The sequence below is a fragment of the Rhinopithecus bieti genome, unplaced genomic scaffold (assembly GCF_001698545.2).
Source record: "Rhinopithecus bieti isolate Rb0 unplaced genomic scaffold, ASM169854v2 scaffold_83314, whole genome shotgun sequence".
In the NCBI taxonomy this organism is placed as follows: Eukaryota; Metazoa; Chordata; class Mammalia; order Primates; family Cercopithecidae; genus Rhinopithecus; species Rhinopithecus bieti.
In genome coordinates this window covers 619487-638141 of record NW_016836615.1, presented here as the reverse complement: position 1 = coordinate 638141, position 18655 = coordinate 619487, and the positions used below count along the sequence as shown (strand labels likewise).

Sequence of the window (18655 nt, the reverse complement as noted above, 5' to 3'; positions counted from 1 at the left end):
TATATTAATATTATATTAATTATATTAATAATATAATATAACAATATTATAACATTAATAATATTCATATAATGTTAATAATCATTAATATATAAATGGTTAGCAGTGAAGACAGATAACAGGAGTGAAAGCTGGAGCACATGTTTTAGACAGAATTATCTAAGAAGGCCTTCTTGAAGAGGTGACCCTAGACAAGAGACCTACATGAAGATAAGGAGTTGTCTTATTTTCTCACATCTCATGTCTAAGGTCATGAGAAGGTCTGAGAAACAAGGCTCTGGGCAGATAGAACAACACCAATAAAAGAAGCAAGAGAAGGATCTGCTTGGAGGTTTTGAAGAATAGCAGAAAGTAAAATGCCATAGAGGAATCTGCAAGGTATAGCAGGAAGGGAATGAGCTGAGGAGCTAGCAGAGGCCATTTCTGCCAGTACTTTGCATGCCATTTTGTTAAATGCTTTCCTACAGATTTATTAATATATTATTATCATTTTAGAACTAATTTTCTGATCCTAAAAGGACTGTAAAATAAACTACCTAGGGATATATTATAAGTATTCTCTTACTGTTGGATAGTTAGGTTGTTATATTTTCTCAATATAACGTCTTTGCACATAACTTTGTCCTAATTTCTAGTTACGTATAGGACAAGACACTCTAAAGTTGCATTTTAATTACTGATAACATTTAAAAACAAAGAAAAGTTATAACTTTGTTGTGTAAGAAACCAATACAGAAAATTGATGCCAAATAAGCTTTCTGGCTAGTCAGATCTCTGAATCTAATTTGCTTAATTGGCTCAAAAGAGCGTGATGCTAATGCAGTAACAGTCACAAGCAAATGGCTCTGTTGGCTAACATCATTGCTGCTCAACCTAACCAGCTTCCATGAGTTTCATAGGTCATACGTAACACTTGGCAACCATGTTAATGGTGCAGCACTTCGGGGTCATCATTATTAGAAAATTAATGCTAAATACATTCTTGTGGGTCACTCCATTCATATACACTTTTCCCTTTTTTATTTTCAAAACTCTCTTTACACCTTTTCACTTAAATTGATGACCTTTGACTCACTTTACTGAAGCACATCGAAGCAATTAAAAGAGAGTTTCCTAATTGTCTTAACACCAAATCTACCAGTCTGCCTGCATCTACATACATCAGCTCTGCATTTTCTCCTTGCAACAGATCCACTGTCTCTCTTCTTACTTAAGGTCAAACCGTGTACTTCAGCACTGGTTTCCATCCTCTCTAAGTTACTCAAGAAGTTTGCTCCCACCCTATCAGTTTCTCCCTCTCACTAGATTGCTTCCATCAGTGTACAAACATCTTCCAATAACTGTATTCGACAAAACCCATAAAAACAAATGAACAAACCTCCCTGGACTCCTCTGTGTCTTTTTTATTGCAGCCCTGTTTCTCAATATCTTACTGCAAGACCTCCTGAAAAAGCTGGCTTTACTATCTGTCTGCATTTTCTCACCTCCCCTCATTTAATAAAGCTCTCTTTACTATTTTTCCACCAAAACCACTTTTAGCAAAGTTGGCAGTAACTTTCCTTTGCTATATTTAATATTCACTTTTTAATCTTCATCCTTATCACAATGTATCATCCTTCCTTGTCAATGTTTTAAGCAAAACTCTAGAACACTAGTGCCCTGGCTTCCTTCCTACATTACAGGGCACTGCTCCTTAGTCTCCTTTTCTGGATCTTCTTTTTCAGACATGAGAAGTTGCAGAGCCCTAGAGCATAATTCTCAGCTCTCTTCCTTTCCCTAAGTGTCTCCCCTAAAAAATCTCATTCTTTAGTTTGCCTTTAATCTCTACTTACATACTAATGACTGAAACTCATGTCTACTGTTCAAAAAGCATGTGAATTAAAGACTGACACATCCCATACCCTACTTGAAAACACTGCTTGAGATGTCTAACGGGCAACCAAGACTTGATGTTGACAAAATAGAACCGTGGATTCTGCACACATACTACTTTAATTCCCAAACCTGCTCCCTGTCTTTCTCATGTCAATAAATGGAAACACCAAATTCTAATGCCTCAAGACTACAAACCTAGAAGTCAAATCTGATCATTCCCTTCCTACACCCTGCATCTAGGACATTAGCATATTTTGTAGCACTAACTTCAAATGATATCAAGAATATAACTAGATGTAATCTTACATGACATTAGGATATATAATTTTCACTGCCTCCATTGCTGCCTTCAAAATCAAAGCCAAAAGCATCTCTAACTTAGACTAAAGCAAAAATACCCAAACTGATTTTCCTCTTGCAGCTCTTGCCCCTGCCAGAGTTATTTTCATAACAGACATAGTGATACTTATAACTATAATTTGAATCATATCATACTTATACTTTTCAATGTTTTCTTACACTTAGAACAATATCCAAACTCTGTATGTTTTTAGAAAGCTGGGGAAAATTAGGAGTTATTTTACATTGCTCAGGTTCAATCAAATGTGAGGATCAACCTATAATGTTCAAAAAGTTTTTTAACAAATATCTATTATTCTCTTTTTCAGTAAAGCATATTTGAAAATTATATAAATGTTTTAATAATGGAACAAGAATCAGAATCATAATGAAAAGAATATTTGCCAGTGATTTAGATGTATCTAATTTTGACACATAAACTAAAATTATACTAGGAATATATAGGAAAATTGAATGTCAAGTTTTTATTCAGGGTAAAATATTTTTTAATATTTTCCAAAATCTATGTTTCCTAAAGAGAACATTTCAGTGTGAAGTAAACTTGAGTATCCTTTCTCTTAAGGCAATTTATCAATTAAGACAAACATAAAATTCCTTAGAACAGTAATTCTAGTGAATTTCAAAGACTGACTTTCCTTTATCTGGGAAGGGCAACCTGCTCAAGTAAGTGGACAGCTTCAGGAAAAATAAACACAGATGGAGCAGACCCTGAAGATCTGAGGGGTGATAGATGTCACACACAGACAGCCTGCACGTCCCACTCAAAATACTGTTTTTTTCATATTACATTTTTCATTTTAACACACCCTGGGAGAATGTGACTTGAAATTTGGCCAAACATATGGTATATTTAGATTATAAAATACCCTGTAATAATATAAAACTGAAACCAAATTTCTTTCATTAATAATACTTTGTATAAACATGTATGTTATTTTGTCATGAGAGTTTTTTGTAGTACCAATAAATTTATCATCAAAACCCATCCAATTTCTCCCTATTTCTAAATATGCAATTGTTTTATTCCCTTCCTTTCTCAATCTTCATGTCTTTATGTTTAGTAATTCCATAGTTGTCAGAGAAAATACTAGGGTTTGTGTTCATTTGCATTTTAACTTGACTGATAATGTTTTACAAACAGGATCATGTTACATGTGCCCGGGTAGAGAGACTTTGATCTTATGCAATACTCAAGAGAATGGAATCATTCAGAAAATAAAACACAACCAGGGAAGTGATTTAAATCTGGAAAATATTATAACCCTCATAAATCACATTTACAATGTGTTTTTTTCACCTTTATAAAAGAAAACTGTAACATAACACTGCTAAAATGTACACTCTTTTTTTTTTTTTCTTTTTTGAGACAGAGTCTTGCTCTGTCCCCCAGGCTGGGGTGCAGTGGCACGATCTTGGCTCACTGCAACCTCCGCCTCCCGGGTTCAAGCGATTCTCCTGCCTCAGCCTCCTAAGTAGCTGGGATTACAGGCACATGCCATCATGCCCGGCTAATTTTTTTGTATTTTTAGTAGAGACGGGGTTTCACCATGTTGGTCAGACTGGTCTTGAACTCCTGACCTTGTGATCTGCCCGTCTTGGCCTCCCAAAGTGCTGGGATTACAGGCGTGAGCCACTGTTCCTAGCCAATTTACACTGTTAAAAATCAATGGAATTAACAAACAATGGAATTAGTCACAGACTAAGAATGCTCATCTTTCTAGAGTTACAAGATTGTAGTGAAACACGCTTGTCTCATTATCTCATAAGCAATTAATACTTTATGTTTTGTTGCACTGAACATTTCATATCCATTACTGCTGTTAGATAATATTCTGTTAACTTTGTTTTCAAAACTATGCTTCTAGCTTCATATTTATTGAGGTATAACTTAAAGAGAAAATAATATTTAGGGGTACTAATTATTTGGTTATTTGACAATATTAAACTCAGCTATCTTCGTTTTTTGTTTTTCATTGAGAAGGAAACGAGAAACAGACAAGAAGAATTGGACTCATTATGCAGCACACTATGATGCCGCAGTTAACACACTGCAGAAATGCATTAGAAAGTAAGTAGTGGGGGGTCTGAGTGTAAAAATTTTTTAATGGATTAATTGTACTCATAAAACCAGAGTGCAGAATCTTGAGTCCATTCATTCTGTAGGTTTCTGGTGAATCGAGCGTACTGGGTGTACCTTGCTGGGGGTCACAGCCTTTGTGAGTGTCTATGTAGCTACAGATCTCTTCAGAAGCAATTGCAAAGTGTGCCTGCTTGCGTGCTATTGGTTCCCCTCTCAGGACTAATTGAGAGCACCAAACTCATTCTCATTTTTAATTTAAATAAAAGATTTGAGGACCTATCACTAGAGATTTTTCTGTCAGAGTAGAAAAGAAAAGAGTGTCCCTGTGGTATTGATATTGCTATTTTGCTACAAAATGCCTAGTTTTTACACATAAGAAAGATGACATTTTTGACGTAGCCTCTAATTACTTCAGTTTTATATATTATGCTACCTCTGAGTGTGAAAACCCTGGAGTCCTACAATTACCATTAGACTCATTCCTCTAGCAGGTTGCATGTGCTAATGAAGAAAAAAGAAAAACTAATTATATTCTATAAATGACTGTTTATTAGTGAGTCATCCTCCTTTTTACCCTTCTAAGATGCATTTCTGATTGCATCAGGCTGTATACACATTTTGCTTTATTAAAAATTAAAAATATAACCTATAAAGAAGAGGAAGAGAAGGGACACTCTAAGTGCTACGTTGAAACTTAAATATTTCAAAATTTCTTCACGCAAATCTCAATCAAGAAAGAGAGCTAAATAGCCTCATTTTCTCTGTATTGTTTTGCATCCATTAGCATGGTGTTTACTGAACATTGCTCTCTGGTTACCTATAGTGTACTGAAGTACTAAACCAAAGGTTCAATTGCATTTTCAATGTAAATTTTAAGTACAAAGCAGAATAGAATAGGTTTGTCACCATATGAAAGCCATGAAAAACAGTCACTTATTTGCTGTTTCTTTGCCAAATAATCTGGATGCTAGAAACAAAGATAATTTATTTTGCTATTTAATATCCCTTGAGTCGTATTTTAAATAATTTCCCCTATTTCATCAAAGCATCAATTGTCCCGGAGTGAACCAACAGGTAAAAAAAAATTGACATTCTGCCCTCTAAAGCAAATTTGGCAACTGCCAATCTTAATTTAGTTTCCAAATGAGTCCCAAGGGTCACGTCTGGGTTACTGTTTACAGTAAAGGGGGTGATTTTGACGCAGCCATCACAGAACTTATCAAAGACCAAAAGCACACCAGGGGCTGGGGTGGACTATGAGGAATTTGGCATACTTTTCAGGTAAATTTTAAACTATTTCAGGATGTAAGGCATGGTGCCCAATCTTCTGGCTTCCCGGGCCACACTGCAAGAAAAATAATTGTCTTGGGGATCACATAAAATATACTAACACTAACTGTAGCTGATGAGCTAAAAACATAAATCACATAAAAAAACTCACAATGTTTAAGAAAGTTTACAAATGTGTGTTGGGCTACACTCAAAGCCATCCTGGGTTGCATGCATCTTGCAGGCTGTGATTTGGACAAGCTTGACCTAAGGGGCCACTTAATAGGAAATAATTCCAATGTGGACCAATTATTTCAAGGTTTTCAGAAAATTACAGTGGTTTCATTTTTTAAAATTCAAATATTTCTAAATTTAAAGCCATGGAACTCTTAATGCAAATGTATTCTTGTAATTTTACATGGCTCCATAAATAATAAACCTATACAAGCATAGCTTTTAGAATTGGGCATAGAATAAAATTACTATCCTAGAATAATTTCCATAGAGTGAGCTTTAGAGACAAACAAGGATGGTAATTGCTTAGGTCATGTTCATATTTGCTATTGTTTTATTTCCAGCAGGACACTATCTTTGAATGTTATTATCTGTGGTTTTAATTTTTATACTTATGTTTTGCAAAACTTTCTCTTCTGAGTTAGTGATATCCTCATTGCTTCAAAGATAATTAGAATTGTTTTCATAGGAATGCAAAAATAAAGAAATGGTTGGTGCTTGATTTTTATTTTATTTTTCAAAAGAGCCTCTCAAAGACCGCATCAGAAATAATAGCTTTGAAACCAAAGCTTTTGATTCATGAGAGAGTAAAATGTTGCTGAGAAAGAAATGTTGGGTAAGGGAAACTGCACTTGGTTTATTTTTTACTAACAGATTGAAAAGAGAACAGATAAAACCATAAAAGTCCATTTCCAGAGAGAACAGAGTAAGAAGTTGCAGTAATTGGGTCAGGTATGCCTTTGAATGAGTAACAGATCATCTTGTGAAGATGGCTGAGTTTCAGACAACTCTGGTTGCCTGTTCTCATTGCTCTTTGGAAGGACCTTCTACTAACATTTTACATGCATGGTGCCTATGAATCACCCAGAGGAAATAATGCTTGCTCATGTTCCAAAACTTTGCAGATGCTTGGGGGACTCTTCTGTTTGGAAGGACCCTCTTTCAATACCCATGAGATTTTTTGAGGCCCACAAAAAAGAAAATGGGGTTCTTGACATCCCCTGGGGAATCTGAAAGCGGTTTTAGAAATAGGGAAAGATGTCAAAGTAAGATAGTACAAATTAACACAGTTCATTCATAGAATCATAGGAACTGCAGCTGCCATCTACATCTTGTAGAGGGAAAGAATGCAACTCAGTTATGAGAGGAAACAGGAGAACTATTAAATAGTTTACATTGTTTTAACCACAAGGGTAAGGAAGGCCAACATTTGTGTGGAAATATGCAAGCATAGTTGTAGTTTTCAACCAAAGAATACCCTGAAAATTAAGATCTTTAGCTTCTGAAAATTCAGTTATAAAGAAAATAAAGAAAACTAGAGGCATGTCTGGATACATTTTGGAGTCAGATCCACCTTGGAGAAAGGCCTGGGGACATTTCTAAAAGAATTTTACCACACAAAAGCAGCATAATATAACTTGGGAATTAAAGGAAGAATTTAAGCCTAAGTTCTCCTTAGAGTTCTGGGTAATCTACTTGGTTATTTCACTTGATATCTTGGGTGGTATCAGCAGTAAGTGTTACAACAGGTGATGAATTTGTTTATGCACAATTATCAAGATGTACCCTAGGATCCCTGATTCAAAGGATGGCCAGAAATCAAGAACTTAGCTTGTGCCCTATGTCAAAGATCCCAGTAATTAAATCCTTACAGCTCAAAATATGTTTGATAGGCAAACAAGAATGTCATCACATAGCAGTTAGGGATGAAATAACTTAGGCCTTACTCTAAGAGAATCATAATCTACAATTAAAAAGATGTCAAAGTGATTTATATAACGGTTAGTTTTCAAGAGCCCTGATTTGAGGTGACCTAATGCTGGGATTACTTTCCTTTTGCTTGCTACCACCGCAGAGTGCTGGAATTGACCTGAGAGGTGTAGACCGCTTTATCCATGCAATAGTGGAGGAGAAGAAAAAGTCCCCAGCAGCTGTATTTGTACATCTAGACAATTACTGAAGTCCACTCTATTACCATTTGATTTCATTCCAGTGAGCATCGTTCATGTGCCTGACATTTTCCTTGATCCAGGGGATGCATAAAACATGATTCCAACATTGAAGAAGGGATAGTTAAAGAAACATGTAATTAGAAGATATTGATAAGAACAACTTGTTGCATTTGTTTTGTGACATATCAAATGGGTTTATTTATAAACATCTAAAATGCTCTTAACTGATTCTATAATTCCTCACTACTGTGTGGTGGCTCAGTGACATTCTCCTGAGTAACGATGATGCGTGGTCTTTTAGCAAATTCAAGGAGAGATGGAAATATAAATACATATTATAATACAGTGCGGGAAAGAATATCATAATTATTTATAAATTTATGGAGAGTTATTCAGCATTTGTAAATTCTTATTTATTACTTTTTTTTTTTTTCCGAGACAGGGTCTCACTCTCTCACCCAGGCTGGATTACAGTGGCACGATCTCAGCTTACTGCAGCCTCTACCTCCTGGGCTTAGGCGATCCTCTTACCTCAGCCTCCTGAGTATCTGGGAATACAGGTGGGAACCACCACAACTGGCTAATTTTTTGTATTTTTGGTAGAGATGGGGTTTCACCATGTTGCCGAGGCTGGTGTAGCTCAGGTGATCCACCCGCCTCAGCCTCCCAAAGTTCTGGGATTATTGGCATGAGCCACCATGCCTGGCCTATTATTACATTTCAATTCAGTAATCTGTCATTTGACAATCACACGTTTCCCCAATAAGTAAGGTTATACTGGCCTCAAAAGATGAGATGGGAGGCATTTCTGCTGTATTCTTAGAAAGAATTTGTGTATATTGGTAATACAACATTCCCAAACATTTTGAGAATTTTCAGTGAAATCATATGAACACAAAGTGTTGTTTTGTTTTTTCTGTCAAAAGGTTTTGATTAATGATGCAATTTATTTAATGGATAAAAGGTCTTCAGATTTTAATTTATTTCAAGTTGTGGTATCCAAAGAATTTGTCTATTTCACCCTGATTGTCAAATATATTGGTGTAAACTTGTTCATAGTGTACTCTCTCTCCAACCATCTACAGAGTTATTTGTCATACTAGCAAAATGTGATTTTACTTATTTTTTCATTTAATCACTATTGATAAGGACCTCCTCAATTTTATAAACACTAAAAGGCAATTTGGCTTTATTGCTCTTTTTCCCCTATTGTATATGCATTGAGTTCTGCTATTATCCTTGTTATTAGAAAGTTTCACTTTAGAGAAGTTTCGGTTGTTGCTCTCTCACTAGCTTCTGGCTATGGAAGTTAAGATCATTGTGTTTTCAGCATTTCTTCTCTTTTAATATCTCCCTTTAAGGTCATATTTTTTCCTTTAAGCATTTCTGTAATTTCACACCACCAAGTTTTTTTTAAGCAATAAATTCATTTTTATTGAGTTCAAAATACTTTCTAAACTCCATTCCAACCTATTAGGTCCATAGGTTCAGAAGCGTATTGCTTAATTTCCACACAGTTGCAGATTTTCTAGCTTAATTCTATAGTTGTCAGACAATACTTGCTGAATAATTGCAAATCATTCTATAATTTGACTATTCTACATTTTGAATCATTATATGATTCAATATTCTACATGCCTTTGAAAACCCTTTTGTTTGGTGGAGTGTATTATATATGTCAGTTATATCAAGTTTTTTAACTGTTTAGATAGATATTCTATATCCTTATTGCATTTTCATCTGATTGATATATCCAGAGAGCAGTGTAAAAGTTTCCCACTGTGATTGTGGATACGGCTGTTTCTCCTTTTAATTCTATTAATTTTACTTCATATACTTTGAAGCTGTATTATTTTATTCAGTTAATGTTGAATTGCAACATCTTCATGTAGATTTACCTTTTTATCATTATGACATTTCCCCCTTTATCTTTAGTAATGTTTCCTGCCTTAAACATTACCTCATCTTATATTAAAATTACTACATCACAAATCTACAAAAATTACATTTGTGTTTATAGGAACAGATTTTTGCTTGTTCTTAACTTATAATTTAAATCCTAGTTAAGGCATATCTCTTATAGACAACATACATTTGGGTTTTGTGTCTTTATCCAGACCAACAATCTTAGCAGCCTTTTAATTGGAGTATTAGTACATTTATATGTAATATATTTATTGATATATTTAAGATTACAGCACTCATCTTGATATTTTTTTCTTATTGACCCTCTCTGTTGTTCTTAGCATTTCTTCCTTCTTAGCATTGCTTAGGCTAATGAATTCCTTTCATTATTTAATTTTTCAGCTATAGTTCGTTTTTAGGAGTTATGCTGGCTTTTAGTAGTCACTCTAGAAATTACTAGTCCTGAACTATTATAATCTAACATAAATATTACCATTAACATTTCCATAATAATGCTAGAACCTTAGAACTCTTTAGCTCCTTTCTACCTTTTGTGTTATTGTTGTAATGCATTTTAATTTTACAAACATTTACATCTCCAAAGATTTTATTGCTATTGTTTTGTGTTTAACAATACAACCTCTGTTATTCTTTCTATTATCTTCTTTCCTTCCTAAAATTCGATTTTTCTCTCTGGGGTGTTTTTTTCTCATTCTGCCTAAATAACTACCTTTAGTATTTCCTTCCGTTAAAGTTTGCTAATAATTATTTATCTTAGGTGTTGTTGAAAAATGCTTTCATTTCACCTTAATTGTTGAAGAATATTTTTGCAGGTTAAAGAATTCTAGGTTGGCATTTTAAAGCACTTTAAAGATGTCATTCAATTGCCTTCCTGTTGAAAGGTCAACTATCAGTCTTTTTCTGTTCTTTTGGGTCTTTGGGTCTTTTATCTTTGTGCGCCTTTTATAATTTTCTCTTTAATTTAGATTTTAACTTTTCTATTCATCTATACCTAAATCTGTTTTTCTTGATTACACTTGAAATATTAAAGTATTCTTGAATCTGTGGGTTGATGTTATTAATTAATTTTGGAAAACTTTCTGTCATATTCCCTTCAGATATTGCTTCTATCCAATTCTGTTTTTTTATCCCATTAATTCAATAATGTGCATATTGAATCTTTTGTTGAACCCATAAGTTTTTGACATTCTTTTATCTCTTTTTTTGGTATTTTTAACCCTTTTCCGTGCTTCAGTTTGGAAAATGTTAATAAATTATTTCTCAAGTTCCTTAATTGTCTCTTCTATTCTTTTAAATCTACTATTAAACCTACTTAATGAGTTCTTGCTTCTAGATATTACATTTCTAAGTCTTAGAATTTCCATTTGATTATTTACACAAATTCCAGCTCTCGGGGGGTAAATTCTTTCTCTTTCAATGAATTAGTTCCAGTTTTCCCATTTATTTTCTTTAATATATTGTGTATGTGTTTTTAAAAATCTTCATCAGATAATTAAAATATCTGAATCATCTCTTGGTCTATTTCAATTGTGTATCTTCTTCTCTTTCAATCATTACATTCTTTCTTTTAGCATGTTGAATTGCAACATCTTGAATTGCCTGATGTCATGCACATAAATAAATTGTAAATGTCTAAAATAATGGTATCTTTATCCTAAGATGTTTCTCTTTTCTCTCAACTAGAGAGATAAAGTGATGGGTAATCAGCTTCTTTCAATCAAGAATTGTGCTGAGTTGTATCTGTATTTAGTTCTGGTAATCTTCAGTCTGTACTTGGTTTGCCCCTGGCTTGTTCTTCAGGTCTTTTCACATGAAAGTCTAGTTTATTCTATAGAGTCCTTCCCTGTCTTCAAACTAATTTGGCATGACTGCCGAAAAATTTTCATTATGCATTTACAGAGTTTTCCATTTATATTTTTAGCCTAGTACAGAATTTGCCTAATGCCTTAACAGAAAAATTGCCTATGTGCTTTAGACCACCTCCCTCAAAGCTATGCTGATTTATACATTTGCCAAAAAATAGCGTTCAACAGGGTGTAAAGCCTGAATTCTCAGCCTCCTGCCTCAACCAGAAACAACAAATGCACCCAGGGTATAGCACGTTTACAAAGCCAGCTGATCTTTTTGGAATATAACCTTTTTTGAGTAATCATTACTTTAACAGATCTCTGTTGTTTTCAACTTATTGGTATCTAAAGTTTACAATATATATACACACAGAAGTACTAGATAAATTATACAAATATATATTTCTTGCTTTATCTCATGGTCAATTTATATAAGGATTTCGGTAGTTCATATAAAACATTCTGGCCAAGTGTGGTGGCTCATGCCTGTAATCCCAACACTTTGGGAGGCCAATGAGGGCAGATCACTTCAGGTCAGGAGTTCCAGACCAGCCTGGCGAACATGACAAAACCCCATCTCTACTAAAAATACAAAAATTAGCTTAGTGTGGTGGCACACACCTGTAATCCCAGCTACTTGGGAGGCTGTGGCAGGAAAATTGCTTATACTCAGGAGGCGGAGGCTACAGTGAGCTGAGATTGCACCACTGCACTCCAGCCTGGGTGACGGAGCAGGACTCTATCTCAAAAATGATAATAAAATTATGTTTCCTCTTTTATTCATTTTTTTCAAAATAAATTTTGCTTTATTCTCTTTCTTCTTCTCTCAGTAGAAAGTGAATTAAAGAAGTTGGATTCTTTGGGGATGATGATAAATCCTTTTGGACATTTTGAATTTAAGGTGACAATAGAATTGGCCTGACACCAGCAGGGAGTTGGAGATGTGACAAGTTAACTTAGCAACAAGGTCAAGACTGAAAATATGAATCTGGTAGACATATGTGTAAAGATTATAGTTTATGTCAGTGAATGGCATTTTCAAGTAAAAGAATGGAGACAGAGAATAAGAACGTTTCATGGACTCTTTTCCTCACTTTAGAGATATTAAAAGGAAATAGAAAATAAAGAAAAATGAATGTAAGAAATGAGGAAAGAATTAGTTTAATTCAATGAAGTATAAAGAAAAACAAGAGAAGGGAGATGGTGACTGACCAAATTCTAACTGGTTGGTTCATTTCTACATTTGGGAAAGAGTTACATTACATTTAATTATTAATAACAGGTCAAATATCTTTCCCTGCATCATCAGGCAAAAATCTGCTTTGATAGTTGGGAAATAAAAATTTTTCTAATTAGTTTAGTAATAGTTAATTGAAATTTTCTCAGATATATAAATTTTACAGCAAGAAAATCAAAATTTAAAAAATGAACCCAATATATTGTCATTATAATATTTGTTAAATTTTGTCTTAAACCAATTATTATAGGTAGTCTTTGTTTAATAGTAATTGCTCATATATTTTATCTCATGAAGAAAAGTAAAGAAGAAGAGTTGCTTTTTTCAAAGAAAAAAGATTATAACATATTTCTCTGCATACCATCTTTTTACATAGGAGGTCAGAAAAGCAAATTTTGTTACAAGCATTGATTTTATTGAGCAAAAGAATCCAAATATCTGATATCTTTCTAAATGAATTATTCATTTTGTTACAGAAGAAATAAAACTGAGATTGTTGGAACGGTACATTATTCCACATTGCACTTGCATCTGGTTTTAAGGATTTGTTCCCTATAGCCTACAGTATATGACAGGTTTTATCTCCTTCCTGTCTCTTAACATTCACAAGAGTGCAATTTTATTCCCTAAAGCTTAAATAAGCCACATTGTTACATGACTTTTTATATAACAAATTTTTAAATTGATAAGTTATATCTAGATCTCTGAAGCAATTATCAAAATTATTAAAATATGACAGCTTTCTAGGATGTGTTCATTCTGAAACATACATTAGATATACATTTCTGTTACTATAGTGACATCTGAGAGCGATATACCTGCATCCCCTAGTCCCAAAGGGTTAAATAAAGACAAATTGGGTTGTTTTAAGTGTACAATAATCCCTTGGTTTATCCTTCATGCTCTGTAAGTTTATTGTTTTATTTATAAAGTTAGGCACATCATTCACTAATGGTGCCCCATACATTATGAAGGTAGAAACATATCTGAAAACAGTAATATGAAGAAAAGTATAAGTATATAATTTCAGCCTGAGTAATTTATAATTTTATCATATGCAATATAATATAGGATTTTACAGACAGTCAGAAGACCATTGTTTCCTTCCCTTTGTAATACTATTCAAAAAAATAATGTAATAAATTTTGTTCTTCCAGATGACGAACTGAATAGATTAATTACCATATTATATGTGTTTTCCTTCTTACTGCTATATACTTTCAACTTAAAAATTACTTCAGAACAAATAGCATATCTCTCCTGTGTTGAAAATAACTCAACTCAGTTGATGGCTGAGGTTAGTTCTTATTTCTCTCCATTTGATATATGATCAAGAGAACCACAATTGTCAAGAATAATACAACAGAATAATAAGGCTATATGAGGAATTGTCAAAAGTATTAATTCAATAGCCCAAGTCACATTTGATGCTCTAAGGCAATTTCAAACAGTTACCAGACACTTCAGGTTAGAGACTAATTTTTTCTCAGTTTCCTTAACAGGACATCTACGAAAATATCAACCCAGGAAGTTACACACTGCTAAATGCTTTAGGATATTTAGTTTCAACACTAATATCTCATGCATTAGCATAAGCAGAAATAATTACAATTATATTAAATGTGTATGTTGATTTGCTGCTATCATCTTATATATCATTTTATATTATATTCCCATTATTTTGTTAATTTAACTATGATATAACATTTAAAAGTTTCTCCGGCAGATTATTTTTATTTTTCCTTAGATTTTGTGGACACTGTAATTAAAATATGCTATTTGAAATTTTAATAATAATGTTGGATTTTCATAGAATTTTCAATGAAGAAAATATATTAACTATATCCCTATGTATACAAAGAAAGCATAATCAAAAGGGTTAGTCCTGTGTATCACATTATTGAAATTAAGTCATTTCAATATGAATGTACACAGGGAGTTGGTTGATTACTCTAATTTCTGTTTCACTCATAAGCATCTCGCAGATAGTTCATTAGAAAAAGCAGAGAAGACAGCACAAAGTTCTAAACTCTAATCAGGTAACAAAAATTTACCTTAATGTTTTACCACATTTTATTACCTCTTACCAATATCAATTATGAAGCCATCACCTCTTTACAAAAGATTTCATGGAAATAAATACACCTCTTTCACATATATAAAGCCCACAAAATTTCAACCCTGATTCTATTTCACAAATGTCTCCCTCAGCCTCAAACTAACTGATCCATTCATAGGTTAGACACATTCAAACTATTTTTTTTTTTTTTTAGTGGATTGAGAAAACAATGGTTTACATTCTTTTAGTATTATCAGAAGTTTCATGTGTACCATTTTTGAGTTTCTATGTTTCTGTACATTTTTCATTACCATTGCTTCCTTCTAGCACTGTATTACTTGAAGAATATGAGGCAGTTGCAACAACTAAAGAATTAAATGGTGTAAATATACCTTTTTTCAAACCCTTTGAACAGGAAAGAGAGGAAAACCCAGTACAGATAACTATATAACTTTGCCCTTTATGGTTTTCTTTTAGATTTGTTAAAAGGAAATTATTAAATTTTATGCGCTCTGCACAGCCTAGCCTTGGTTTATAGGATAAGAAGAAAATAAAAGATTAACTGTTTCATTGCCAAGGAATAGTCATTATCTGCCCATGTACATTGGAAGAATTCTTAGCGCCCTGGCTGTGGTTTCAATGCCTGTGTCCAAGGTCATGAAGTCACGAGTTTTATTCTGTGCCTGCCGTCATCATGTGGAGCAGTGAACACAATTACAGAACATTTGTGCAGCCAGCTTTGCTTAAATCTCTTTCTCTCTTTCCTTAATATTAAACAAATTCTCTGATCTGCTGGATCATTTTACTCAGGCAATATGTCTGAACACCTGCCTTACAATTTTTAAGGTGATTATTTAAAATTGAAAATATCATTAAAAGTCATCCTACTGTGGAACTTCTTTGAAGAAAGTGGATTATAGAGTAGCAGAGATATATAAATTGGGCAAGGAATTCAAATCCTTGGGAAAGCGTGTCTGCTTTTCTTACACTGAGGCGAATGTGAGTTTTCAGCAGCAATCCTGTCTGGGTCCCTCCTAGAGCCACTGAACAATTTCTTTTCATTGGTCACGGCACCTTCCTGAAAAGACTGCCTGCTAACCAGAGTGTGGGGAACGGTGCCCTGCAAGAAACACAGAAATGGCATCCTCTAGGGAGATTTTGTCAGCCATAGTGAGAACTTGTCCACATTCTGATCATAAAATTACACCTTCGAGAAGCTTTGGTTCTCTCTCATATCATGATATCATCTTCTTATCTTATCCTTCATCTTTTGTCATTGAATAAAAACAAATCAAGATGACTTTCACTTGATATAAAGCCACATATCACAGTTAAATAATAAACAAACAGCACATGCTGAGTGCTTTGTGGAACTCCTGCATTTAGGATCATAAATGTGTATTACCATTTCCTCTTCTCTCTCCTGCCAAAATATATAGCTTGACAAGGCAAAAGTAGTTCCTGAGGAATTTTCTTTAAAAAAAATGTTGTAGCTATCTTGGTCTTTTAAAGCATGCAAGTATCTCTAGGTTTTAAAAACATCAACATGTTTGCAAGGGCCTTCTGCTCTAATACAGGGTAAGTAAAAGAATATTTTTACAATTTTTATGTTGTGAAGTTTTAAATACGAGGAAGTACATACAAGTTTGAAACTCTCTCAAGTGTCAGAATTTGCTACTACCTTGAATGGATTACCTCATTTTACTTACTTGTTGTCAATTGCATTCTAACAGAAGGATGATGGTTTTCAAGATCTAAAGTCTGTGCTATTTGAGTAGTAAGGGCATCCATGTGAAAAATATAGTAGCAAGATACACACATACAGAGCACAAAAAAACTAAGTGAAAAAAGCAAGTATTTAGTTTTCCTAGCCTATTTAGAATAAAGGGTTTATTTTATTCATTTCTGTAACATATTATATCCCTCTAGTAAGAATTTCATTCAACCAAGGCCATTAACTGTTAAATTATTGCACTGCTATTTAAAATCAATAATGAAAATGTTTAGCAGAGTAATAAGCAAACTAAGTGATTTCAGAAATCTTCAAGATTTTTTTTTTAATTCACATTTTGCTTCAGAAATGTCTCAGTGGTTAACGTTTTAAAGTACACTGCCTGGTCACTATAATAATCAACATTTCACATTAGTTTTGCTTAAGAAAAAGTACATTTTTATGACTCACTAAACATATTTTAAGAGAAAAATGCAGAAATATAAATCAAGACACCTTTCATTTTACTTTCATTGAGGTGCATCTAAGCAAGCAGAACAGGATGAGACTCTGCCTTACTTAGGAAGACACTTGCTAACACACTACTGATGACTCAGGCAAATTAGAGGTAAATTACCTTTGAGAGATCCCCAGCCTCCAAATAGAAGCAGATAACAAACACATTCCACGTAACCCAGAGGACTAGCCAGACAGCATACTGTAGAGAAGCAAGAGAGAAATAACATATAATTAATTTGGAATCAGTTGAGTATGATTCAAATAAAACTTGAACTTTTGCACATCCAAACATAAGATTAGTGGGAAAGGTTAGACATTGCTTCTCTCTAAGGAACAGGATTAGATGTACGTTTATCTCTGTTGAGTTTTTTCTTTCCTTTTTTTCCTTTTCTTTCTTTCTTTCTTTTCTTTTTTTTTTCCTTTTCTTTGATAAAGTCTCACTCTGTCACCCAGGCTGGAGTGCCGTAGCATGATCTCAGCTCACTGCAACCTCTTTCTCCCGGGTTCAAGTGATTCTGCACTCTCAGCCTCCCAAGTAGCTGGGACTACAGGTGCGTGCCACCACACCTAGCTAATTTTTGTATTTTCATTAGGGATGGGGTTTTGTCATGTTGGCCAGGCTGGACTGTTGAGTTTTTTTTTTTTTTTTTTTTCTTACTGTTACAGACTCATAGTATTACAGCTCAAACCTGCCTCAGGATAAATTTTCTGGTTTTAAGACAAAAAATAGTAATGCACATTTTTGTTTTAAGAGTGAATAATTATAGTTTCTGGACATCTAAAAAATTTCAATGCTCTAACATAGATGTCAGATAAAACCCACCAAAAGAAAACTCACAGTTTCCTTAGCAAAACCATCCCCATGTAGGACAATGTATAACCTTTTCCCACGTTGTCAACGATAATCTTCAAATCAGTCTTTCTGCCTCTGTCCCATTCTAATCAGCTTTCTCTCTTTGGTGTCTCCTTTTCACATCTCCATTCACCTTCTTATTTTATCATTTCACTATCTCCCATTACAGTGACCATCTAGCTAGTGTCCCTAAATTTATTCTATTTTCTCTTTAGTGTACCTTCTTTAATGATGACAGATTTTCTTACTAAGATATAGTTCTGATCATTCAGTCAGCTAAAACGTATGAAGCACCCAGAAGGCAACATGCTAGCAAGACACTGAGAATACAGAGACCAATGATGAATTCCTCCTGAACTCAAATCAAGTGAGGGTGATAGATTTTTTAAAAATAGATCATTATTATACAGGAATCATAAAAATATATAAAGTCTGAGCACAAGGAAGGAAAATGAGAGGAGTACATAACCTGTTCTGGGAAAAAGAATCTGCAAAGCTTAACAAAAGAGGTTAAGAAACACCTTCTAGGGGGGGCGGAGCAAGATGGCCGAATAGGAACAGCTCCAGTCTCCAACTCCCAGCGCGAGCGACACAGAAGACCGGTGATTTCTGCATTTTCAACTGAGGTACTGGGGTCATCTCACTAGGGAGTGCCGGACAATCGGTGCTGGTCAGCTGCTGCAGCCTGACCAGCGAGAGCTGAAGCAGGGCGAGGCATCGCCTCACCTGGAAG

General features: G+C 34.1%; 1 protein-coding gene across 3 annotated transcripts in view; it reads right to left on the bottom strand.

Moving 5' to 3' along the window:
* The window catches only part of NKAIN2 (sodium/potassium transporting ATPase interacting 2), a 1054519-nt gene that overhangs the window by 464079 nt on the left and 571785 nt on the right, over positions 1 to 18655 (bottom strand). For all 3 annotated transcript variants that reach the window (XM_017865826.1, XM_017865827.1, XM_017865825.1), the window contains exon 3: positions 17188 to 17268. In XM_017865826.1, coding sequence (XP_017721315.1) covers positions 17188 to 17268 — 81 coding nt within the window. The remainder of the gene's footprint in view (positions 1 to 17187; positions 17269 to 18655) is intronic.